At 33.6% G+C, this 11,654-nt stretch overlaps 1 protein-coding gene across 2 annotated transcripts in view; it reads right to left on the bottom strand.

Annotated features, from left to right (window-relative positions):
- The window catches only part of TEX15 (testis expressed 15, meiosis and synapsis associated), a 62,352-nt gene that overhangs the window by 16,063 nt on the left and 34,635 nt on the right, over positions 1-11,654 (bottom strand). For both annotated transcript variants that reach the window (XM_036995529.2, XM_073219049.1), the window contains exons 5-7: positions 6,539-6,776; positions 3,210-3,356; positions 2,160-2,322 (exon numbers count right to left, since the gene is read on the bottom strand). In XM_036995529.2, coding sequence (XP_036851424.2) covers positions 2,160-2,322; positions 3,210-3,356; positions 6,539-6,776 — 548 coding nt within the window. The remainder of the gene's footprint in view (positions 1-2,159; positions 2,323-3,209; positions 3,357-6,538; positions 6,777-11,654) is intronic.

The following is an 11,654-nucleotide window of genomic DNA, read 5'->3' as shown; positions in this document are numbered from 1 at the left end:
CTTACATGAAAATAAAAGTCATTGAAAAAAAAATACCCCACAAAATATTGGAAGAAAACATGGGGCAATAGTTCTCTAATTCTGAGGTTAGAAAGTACTTTCTAAGCATGACTGGAAACCCGAAAACCAAAAATTTTAAAATTATGTCAATTACATATAAATTAAATATTTTAGTCAAAATGCACAATAAACAAAACTTAGGATAAATTAGTATAAAATTATATTCTGAATGAGACAAGTGTAGTACATAATTACACATATACTAGAACATATAAAGAGTATACACACTTCTTCAAAGGATCAATAAATAGACTAAGCAATAGAAAAGTGGGCAAAGCATATGAACAAGATTAAACAGACATTGACAACAAATACAAAAAGACATCCAACCCCACTAAACAAACAGTAAGAGTCATAATTAAAAGCTTTTTAGATTAGCAAAGATTTTGAGGGTAAGTTATACCGTGAAGGTATAAGCACTCTTTTATATACTGTTCATGGGAGTATAAATTGGTACTAATTTCCGGGAAAATAAATTATAATATTCATCAATATGCAATGTATAATCATCTATATCCAGCAAATCCACTTTTACCCATTTACTATTCTGATATACTTGCACAAAATCCCAAGAAATATGTATGAGAATTTTTAGTACAAAAACCCAAAGCAGCTGACAGTTAGAATCCTATCTATCTATATGAGATTGGTTAAGTAAATATGGCACGTGAATAGCTGTAAAAGTACTATGTGTAAGCTGGGCTGGGGGTCCTGAGACCTCAGTACAGGAGGCACCCAAACAGGCACAAGCTGGTGGTCCTGGGGTGCTCCACAGGAGGGCCAACCTTGGCAGGAAGGCTACATGTGAAGCAGGTGCAGACAGGATTTCTCACCATTAACAATATAAAAATGAAATAGAGAAAATAACTCTATTCAAAACAAAGTAAAAAAAGTACAATACTTGGGAATGAAAGTAACAAAAGAAGTGTAAAACTTACACCCTGAAAACTCCACTTTGAAACCCACTAGGCTGTCTATAATAAAAAAGTCAGATAATAACAAGTGTTAACAAGGAAGTGGAGAAATCCTAACCCTCATATGCTGCTGGTGTGAACGTAAAGAGAACAGCCACTCTGGTAAATAGTCTGGCAGTGCTTCAGTTAACAGAGTATTACCATATGACTCAAAATTCCCTCCTAGCTATTACCCAAGACAAATGAAACACATCTACACCAAAATTTGTACAACAATGCTCATAGAAGAATTACTCATAATTGCTGAAAGGTGGAAACAATACAAATATCGAAAAATATCACATGGTGTACTTATAGAACATATTATTATTCTATATAAAGGAATGAAGTACTTGACACATACTACAACATGCAAAAAACTTCAAAACACTGTTAAGTGAAAGTCACCAGTAGTGAAAAGCCGCATATTTATGACTCTGCTTATAAGAAATGCCCAGGGTAAGGAAATACAGACCGCCAGAAAGCAGATTAGTGCTTGCTTAGGGGTAGGGAGTATGAGGAGAAAGAGATAAGATAGCTTTTAAAGGGTACAGTTTCTTTTTGAGCTGATAATGTAACATATCACACTCACTAGGCTAGCAGAAACAAACGTTTTTTTTAAAGTATATGAGTTGACAAGGATGTAATTATGTAACCTGATGCAACTACTTTTGAAAGCTGTTTGACATCCTCTTAGGATTAAGCTCCACATTCCTGATGTAGACAAATACTCTACAGAAAAACTCCTGTACATATGTAAATTACATATGCACTGAGACAACACTTACATGAATGTTCAAAATAGCAATGTTTGGAGTATGAAGAAAACTGAAAAGCATCCAAATAGCCCCAAAGAAATCGTGTATGGTCACAATTGGAATAATGTGTGTGTGTGTACATACATATATATATATGAATAAAAATGAAGAAACTTAGTTATACATATCAACATGGAAGCATCACATGAACATAATAGTAAGCAAAAAGAAGTCACAAACATATCTGCAGTATGATTCTAGATATATAAAACTGAAAATAGGTAAATACAACTATTTTGCTTAGAGACTCATACTGTATTAGAAAATAATATTCAGAAGTTCTAAGACCAGCATAAATGCTACCAAAGTAGAATGATATGTATCTTACCAGCCCTCCTAGGAAATCCTGTTGAGGGGAATTTCAAAGATGCCATGAAGTGTCCATTATCTACCTTTTGAGTCACAAATTTTACTGTTACTATTGCATATGGAAGACACTGCCTAGGTTTATCTACTGGCTTTGATAAATCATTGTATTCATAGAAGTATACCTGAAAGATAAAAAAGAATGAAGAACATTTTTATGCTGATTAAGTTTAGTAGAGTATGCTTGAATAAGATATTTTTTAAAACTATGTAACTGCATGATGTTACTTATTCATCTGCTTCCATATACCCTTCTCCCTCCCTACCCCTTTCAACCCTAATTTTTTGAAGATGTATGAAATTATTTTTTCCCACCACATAGTTTTTCCTTAGTAGGCTACCAATGCTAGCAGAAGCAGACACAATCTATTTTTAAACAAAAAAAGTATTTTTCCATTAAAATTTAAATGGTTTGCATATGGTGTGAACCACTATTCTGTATTTCATTTGGTAGGAAATGTTAATTGGGAAAATAACAATAGTTCAAAACATTTTACATGTAAGAGCATATATATACTTCTAGAAGATTTATATTCATTTAATCATATGATTATATATAACATATTATATATAATTTAGTCCTCTGTAGATTAAAGATCTATAGGTGTCGTAGCAACTAATGATAGAAAATTACTGTTTCACATCTCATGACTAACGTATAAGCTTTTTTGCCTTTTGCAAAGTACAAAAGATCAGTAACATTCTATTAAAATAGCCTTTTTAAAAAAAAAGTTGGCATGTTCTGTAAGTTAGTATATCATCTATGGGACATCTAAATAAAGGCAGCTGCTGCATTTTGAACAAAGTTATATTTAAATTTGGAAACGTCTTTACTAACATCCCCAGATCACACATACTAAAACAGCTTTAACTATTTAAGGTCATAAGATACTGAATGAATTAAGAGATTTTCATATAATATTTTGGGAAGTCGTTTTAAACCTTGTGTCATGTGAATACATGAAAAGCACATCACTCTCAAGTAGTTAAATGAACCAAAAACATAACATACTGCTGAGTTGTAGGCTTGTAGCTCAATGGAGTCTTTCAGAGAAGGTGTATTTCTTGACATATGGCAATCAAAGTTAGGAGAAGGATCCAAAGAAACTTTGTTTTTACTCACTGAAGGTTGAATTTTTTTCACTTTTCCAAAGAGAACCTATTAAAAAAAGAACCCATAAAAATACACCCAAACAGTTTAAACACTCATACTAGAACAGAAAAGCAGAAAAGTTAGGCCAACATTCTTTCTTAATGAAATTAGTACGAACGGAGGTAAGTCATGTCCCAGATGAATGGGATGATTTATTGTAATTATGTCAATTTGCTCCTAAATTAATCTCCAGGACTATAGTAATTCCAATAAAAAGTTCAGAAAGTCTATTAGTAGAAATGAGTTTTACTTTGAACATTTATCTGGAAAACTAAATAAGAATAGCCCAGAAAACTTAAAAATATTTTTGAAAAAAATTTTGGGTCAAAGATAAAGAATGATGAAACAGGAGAGGTGACTTACACTTCCAGATATTAAATGCTTTTTAAAAAGATGGTACTATCACAAGAAAAGGCAGAGAGGGTAAAAAAAAAAAAAAAAGAACTAAACAAAGTAAGTCCAGGTAGCTATTGAAATATAGTACAATATGAAAACACCATATGAAAAAAGTGAAGCAAAAACAGATTATTCAATAAATGGTGTTCAACTGAAAAATATTAAATTCCTTTCTTAATCCATGTACCAAATACCAAACAAGTTAAATATTTAAGTAATACAAACATTATAGGGAAAAAAGAACTATATATCTAATTTCAAAGTGAGAATTATTTTCTAAACATGTGCAAAGAAACCATGAACCAAAAACAAACATTTCACTGTAAAATATTCTACATTTCTGTACATTTTAAGTTTGATGTACATTTTAAGTACATCAAAGCAAATCAGTACAAAATTTTTAAAAGAGATGAACGTAATTAAATGATAAAAAGCAGAAGAATGTGCAGTTAATATGAAAATAAGTACACATTTTAAGTTAGCAATTCTATTACGGTTATTTTTAAATAGTACATTCATTCATAATTAGAAACAATACTAAATGCAATGATGTGGCATTTGGATAATGGAAGAAAAACACATTAGTGGGAAACTGGTAAAAGCCAAATAGTCTTCATTAGTAGGACTGCACCAATGTTACTTTCTTTCCATTTTATTATTTTTTACTTTTTTATTGAGATATATAATTGACATATACAATGTGTCTTAGTTTAAGCAAATGTGCTATAGTTATGTGAAATATTAACACTAGGGGAGCTGGGTAGATTGTATACAAATAGTTTCTGTACTATATGTAACTATTCTGTAAATTTAAATTAGCCCCAAAATAAGGTTTGTTTTAAAAAAAGAAAACATTAAGTGATAAAACATTATACACAGAAGAGCCTAACTCTCAAGATATGCTTTAATTGATAATGCTTACAAACCAACTGGAGAAAAACACAAGTGACAAAGGACATTAATAGGCAATTCACTAAATATTAATAAATATATGCAGAATGTTTAAACTCAGCAATAACTATGGAAAAAAGCTCAATGAACAATGAGAAACTATCACAACTGGCAAAGATTTATTTTTAAGTGTAACATACAGCATACCTTGGAGATACTGCATGTTCCGTTTCAGACAACCACAATAAAGCAAGTCAAATGAATTTTTTGGTTTCCCAGTGCATATAAAAGTTATGTTTATACTATAAAATAGTCTATTAAGTGCCCAATAGCATTATGTCTAAAAAAAAATGGTACATACCTTAATTAAAAAATACTTTATTGCTAAAAATTGCTAACAATCACCTAAGCTTCCAGTGAGTTGTAATCACTGACCATAGATCACCCTAAAAAACTGTAACAAGCCTGAAGTTGAAAAGTGAAAATTACCAAAATGTGACAGATGTGCAGTGAGCAAATGCTGTTGGAAAAATGGCACCAACAGACTTGCTTGATGCAGGGTTATGCCAAAACTTCAATTTGAAAACACACAGGATCTGAGAAGTGCAATGAAAGGAGGTATGCCCGTACAGTTAGTGAGGTGTGAGATAACAGACATTCCCACACACTGTGGATAGGAATTGTCAATACTATAACCCTTCTCAGGACAACTGGCATTACATATCAAGGCTGTAAAAGTGTATGTACATACAGCTTTAACTCTTAATTTGATACAGAATTAACCAATTAATTATTAGCAAATAATCACAGGTGTCTGTAAAAGTGTACCTACAAAAAAACTAAAAGGTAGCATTTAAAAGTACAAAAGCAAAAAACCAAATAACTTACCTTACATTGCAAATATAAAAAATGTGCTATGTAAAGTATGGTAGAGCTGTGTACACTGTAGGATACACATTCAAAAAGGATATTACAGAAGAATATTTAGTAGCATGGAAAATGTTTATTTTATAATCAATGAGAAAAGCAAGTTGTATATATAAAGAACATTTTAATTACAACTATATGTGCATAACTGCATATACAGACAGAAACTAAGTACAGACATACAACAAAAGTAACTGGTTACAAATGGGCTTTTTGGAGCTTCTTAGTATTATGGCTTATGAATTTGATAATATTTGAGTTCTAAACATATAAGGAATGATACCAGATGAACCAATGGTTTTATGTGGATGTACATACATCCTAAGTTGCACAACTGAGGTTCCTGGCTACCTACTGTGATTTCAGTAGTACTGGCAAAGCTGCAATTAACCAAAAAGTGTATCTTAACCAATTTGTCTGTTGATGCTTAAGATTCAACTTGTAAGCCTTATTTTTTTTAGTTTTGAGTAATTTTAGACTTTTAGAAAAGTTGCAAAAATAGTTCAGAAATCCCACATATCTGTTTTGCTTAATGTTTGCATCACCTTAATTAAAAGCATGGCAAAAGTATCAAAACTAAGAAACACTGCATAATACTATTAACTAAAAGAGAGTTTAGTAACTTTAGCTTAAGTCAGAATTATATAACCAATGTTTTGACTCTTCTAACACTCTGGTATTAATTGTGGCCTGAAGGAAAGAAAGAAGAGAGTCAATCAAGACAAAAAAAGTACACACTGAAAGACAAAGAAGGATAAAAGGGTGCCTTTGCTTACCTGGGAGTTTTGTCTTATGCTGCACACCCAACTAGTCAGAAATGGGAAAATTTCGAATAATGATGACAGTAATAAAATACATTTATTTTATCTAACGCAACTTAAAAATATTAATAATTCACATTGAAAGGAAAATATGTTCAGGTCAATTTAAAGCAAACTGAATATAATATTTAATATTTGTTTTATGCTACCTACCTTTAAAATTATAATACTTTCTACAGGAGTGCCTCTACAATGAGCATAATTCAAAGCAACATCAACATGTCTAAATATATAAATTCCAAGAAGAGGATTTCCTAATATCTTCAGTGTAGATGCTTTGGTACTTATCCCATTCTGATATATCTCAGCCACATCACTCTGAGGGAGTGCTAAAAAGCCAAAATGTTCTTCAAGTTCTCTGCCATGTCTTCCATTCTCACGCATCTCTGACCTAAAGCCAAACAGCCAGCATGTAGTTAAATAAGAATATCAACAAGTTTTAAAGAAGATAAATATTTCAACCTACTACAGTTAGAAAGCAAGACAATTACTAGAAACATTCAAAGGTGTTACTATCCTAGGATAACAGGATGAAAATCATGTAAGCAACAAATTCAAGAAACAGATAACCACTTATCCTGGATTATAGACTACATTCTGCACAGGCCAGGGATAGTAAGAGCCCATTGTTTCCTGAATGCTGCTAATATACCCAGTGCTGTTAAGACTTAACCTTAACAGCTTAGAGAAACAAGATAGAATTTTATTACAGACTCCAATTATTTTAGTAGTAAGGAAATTATGAATCATCCTCAGAAAACATTATAATCTGAATTACAGATACTCTTGAAATTTTGACCACATTTCACAACAAGAACCACTGAAACATATAACATATATACCCCAGGCAGATTATAGAGGGAATTCTGCATGGCTTGCTCTGGAAATAGTTGCAGCAACTGCCACTACAGATTACACAACAGAGGTTCAATCATTTGGGCAGACGTACAATTTGAAATCATCAGCGTGGAGAACCAACAGTACCTAGAAGGTAATGTGTATACCACATATGTATAGCACAACAGGAAAATTTTTCTTGAAATTCACATGCTTCTAGTATCTGTTATTACCTGGAGCACCACTCACAGAATTTGTATAAAGTACACTATGCACATTAGCATAATAATATTTATTTTATTTGCAAGAATAATTCACTGTTAATACTAGACAGGGCCACAAACACGTGGCAACAGCTGCAATTAAGACTAACTGAATACATCATGACCACTCGTTTCTCACTTCCCAGAAATGTCAGCCCTAACTTCCAATTCCACATGTCATCATTTCTGCTCTTGCTTTCAACTTGATGTCAGTAGATTCTAAGATCTCTGTGTTGATGAATAATGTTTAATTCTCACAGAAGAGTTATAATAATAATACCTTTTTTCTGTTTTTCTAATCTCTCAACGGGTTTCTCTTAGTACCTGAAAAAAATTTTAACTTTCTGAGCAATGCCTGGAAGGAATTCCCACATGGAAATACTAACAACAATAGCACAAAAGATGGGAGCAAATCAAAGTATATTGTTGTAAAGGCTTTAAACTACACATGAATATAACATTGTGCAAAGGTACACTGTGATAAATTCAACATTTATAATGTAAACCCCAGAGATCAGGGTTTCTCAACAGTTGCATCAATAACATTTTGGACCAAATAATCCTTTATATTACCTAGCCATTTTACTGGCAAAAGCTTATATCCTCTTCAGGGATTAAGTAGAATGAAAAAGTAACTTAAAAATCTGACCCAGGGTTCCAAAAATTTTCATATGTAAATTAAAGTTGAAAATATTCCCTAGAGGTTTATATTGGTGATAATACTGGTAAGTACCTTGTAGTATACATGTTTTCAAAATTACATTTGAAAAAAATTTAGGGCTAAATATGATTTAGATAAAAGGCAGCAATAAAAAATTAGCCTTAAGAATAACTTTTTACATCTAAAAAGTTTTGTAAAAGATTGACTTTTCAAAGTCATTCAGACACCAGGATCTATGTCACCTTGTTGAATGACAGAAGCTGTCTCGAGACTTCCATTTCAGAGAAGACAGGTAAACTGACTCTGAAAAGTTTGTTTATAGTAATGTAATCAGGTAAGAATATGAAGGACATACAATGTCCTCTATTACCAAGGGACATCAACACCCATCAGATTCTATGCTAACAGGATATTTATATAATCTTAAATATAAAAAATATGAGTTATTAAGAATAATTTTCCAGAAGTGTTTTCTTATGTTTTTATGCACCAATACTAATGAGGAATAAATTTCACAATTTGTTAGCCCCTGAATTTTTATACAGACCTCATGCTCTGGTGTGGAAAGTTCAAAATGAGCCCACTACTCAAGTGATAAATTGGTAGATATGCTCTAGGTTGTGGGTTAGTTGTTATTTTTTTAACTGTACTTTTATTAAACATTAAGTATATGTAAAAGATTTAAGAAAACTTACTGATACAGAAGTTATATACAAGTTAACATTAACCAACTATAACAGAGTACAAGACATAAGTACCTCAAATGGAATGTCTAATGTCATAGTTAATTACACTATACAGAACAGGTTCTAAGATAACTTGTATGTAGTAGGTAATAAATAATTTTGTTAAGTAAAATAAACACTATGCACTTACACACCACCAGCTAAATGCCTGTCATCGGCCTAAACTGCATCGTGCACAGGAAAGAGCCTGCGGCCACGTTAGAGCACAATGATAGCCAAGTCCCCCACAGTTGCGTGTGCGACAGACCTAGCCCTGTCTTCTGTCACTGGCCTGCCCCACTAGGTTCACCAGCAGCTGGTCCCTACAGCTATGCACCTGTACATCCCTGGCCCAACCCCATCACTGCCATGTGTCCATAGCAAAATACAGCATGCAACAGGCAGGACCCCCACAGCTGACAGTGTACCTGCTGTTGGCTGGCCCTCACCCCCATCACCACATGTGGATTTGCAACCAGCCCCTGCTTCAGCACAGGCACCTGTCACAGGCCCTGCATCAGGATGTGTGTACACGACAGGATGGGGCCACTACTGCTGCTTGCCCTGGTCCCTAGATGATGGACTTGGAGGAGGTGCTGACCCATCAGCCCCTGCAGCTGCTGTGGAGGTCCAGCAACACTCACCAAAGACCACACAACTGTCAATGCTTTGCAAGCCACGGCCTGACCCAGTGAGCCACCGCACTGCACTCTGCAGAGCTGGAGCTACCACACCTGCACTTGGAGCCCAGCACCACAAGGTCGCACACTGGATCCCGTGTGCTCCCACCTGCAGCAGAAGGTCTATCCTTACCAAATTCAGTCCATGAAGTCTGGAAGAGGTGTCCACTTCTTCAGATTCAGATACCTATGCAAGGTTATGAGGATTATGAAGAATCAGGGAAACATGACTCCACCAAAGACATACAGTAAACTTCCAACAAACTGGACTTAAAGAAATGGAGACATAGGATTTGCCTTACTAAGAATTCAAAATGGTTCTACATATTCAACATAGAACGGGGAAGCCCTAGCCAGAGGAATTAGGCAAGAAAGAGAAATAAAAGGCACCCAAATTGAAAAGGAAGAAGTAAAACTCACTATTTGAAAATTATTTGATATTATATAAAGAAAATCCTGAAGGCTCCATAACAAACTGTTAGAACTAATAAATGAATTCAGTAAAGTTGCATGATACAAAATCAATATACAGAAATCTGCTGTTTATTTATTTGCTAGTTTGTTATTATATTATACGTATATATTATATGCTAATAACAAACTAGCAAAAAGAGAAAATAAGATAACTTCATTTATAATTGCATCAAAAAGAATCAAATACTAAAAATGCATATAATCAAGGAGGAGAAAGACTTGTACACTGATATAAAACACTGATGGAAGAAAATGAAGATGACACAAATACATGGAAGGATATTTTTTGCTCATGGATTGGAAGAATATTGTTAAAATGTCCTTACTACCCAAAGCAATCTATAGATTCGGTGCAATCCCCTATCAAAATTCCAATGACATTATTCCCAAAACCAGAACAAATAATCCTAAAATTTGCATGGAACCACAAAAGACCACAAACAGCCAAGGTAATTTTGAGAAAAAAGAACAAAGATGGAAGGCCCAGTGCTCCCTCATTTCAAAGTGCATTACAGAGCTATAATAATAAAAACATTATGGTATTGGAATAAAAACCAACACATGATGAATGGAACAGAAGAGAGAATCCAGAATAAACCCATGCATATATGGTCATTTAATTTATGACAAAAGAGTCAAGAATACACAACAGGGAAAGAAGAGACTCTTCAATAAACGGTGTTGGGAAAACAGGACAGCTATATGCAAAAGAATGAAACTGGACCACTATCTTCTACCATAGACAAAAATAAACTCAAAATGAATTGAAGACTTGAATGTAAGACATGAAACCATAAAGCGCCTAGAAGAAAACACTGGCAGTAAGCTCCCTGACATCAGTCCTGGCATTAATATTTTTGGATTTGACACCAGAAGCACAGGCAACAAAAGTAAAAATAAACAAATAGGACCACATCAAATTAAGCTTTTGCAGAGTGAAAGAAACTACCAACAAAATGAAAAAGCAACCTACTGTATGGGAGAAAATATTTGCATCTGGTAAGTGGATAAAATGTAAAATATATAAAGAACTCACACAACCCAATAGCAAAAAAACCCAAATCATCCAACTAAAAAATGGTCAGGGGACTTTAGGGGACAGTTTTCCAAAGAAGACATACCTGTTAGATGGCTAACAGGGACATGAAAAGATGCTCAACATCCCTAATTCAACAGCAAAAACCAAACCAAAACCACAATGAGATATCACTTCATACCTGTTCGAAGAGCTATTAACAAAAAGATAAGAAAAAACATACTGGAGAGGAGGTAGAGCAAAGGGAACCCTTGTTGTACTGTTGGCAAGAATGTAAATGGTGCAATACTATGGAAAACAGTATGCAGGTTCCTCAAAAATTAAAAACAGAACTAACATTCGATCCAGTAATTCCACTTCTGGATATGTATCCAAAGAATATGAAAATACTAACTCAAAAAGATACCTGCAACCCTGTGTTTATGGCAGCATTTCTTGTAACAGGAAATAATTTAAGTGTCCATCAACAGAAAAATGGATAAACAAAATGTGGTACAGTTGACTCTTGAACAATACAGGGGTTAGGGGAACTGAACACCCACCACAGTAAAAAATCTGCATATAACTTTTGTTTTCCCCAAAACTTAACTACT

The sequence above is a fragment of the Manis javanica genome, chromosome 12 (assembly GCF_040802235.1).
Source record: "Manis javanica isolate MJ-LG chromosome 12, MJ_LKY, whole genome shotgun sequence".
Lineage (NCBI taxonomy): Eukaryota > Metazoa > Chordata > Mammalia > Pholidota > Manidae > Manis > Manis javanica.
Note: the sequence above shows the minus strand (reverse complement) of the source record. Positions and strands in the feature narration are given on the sequence as shown.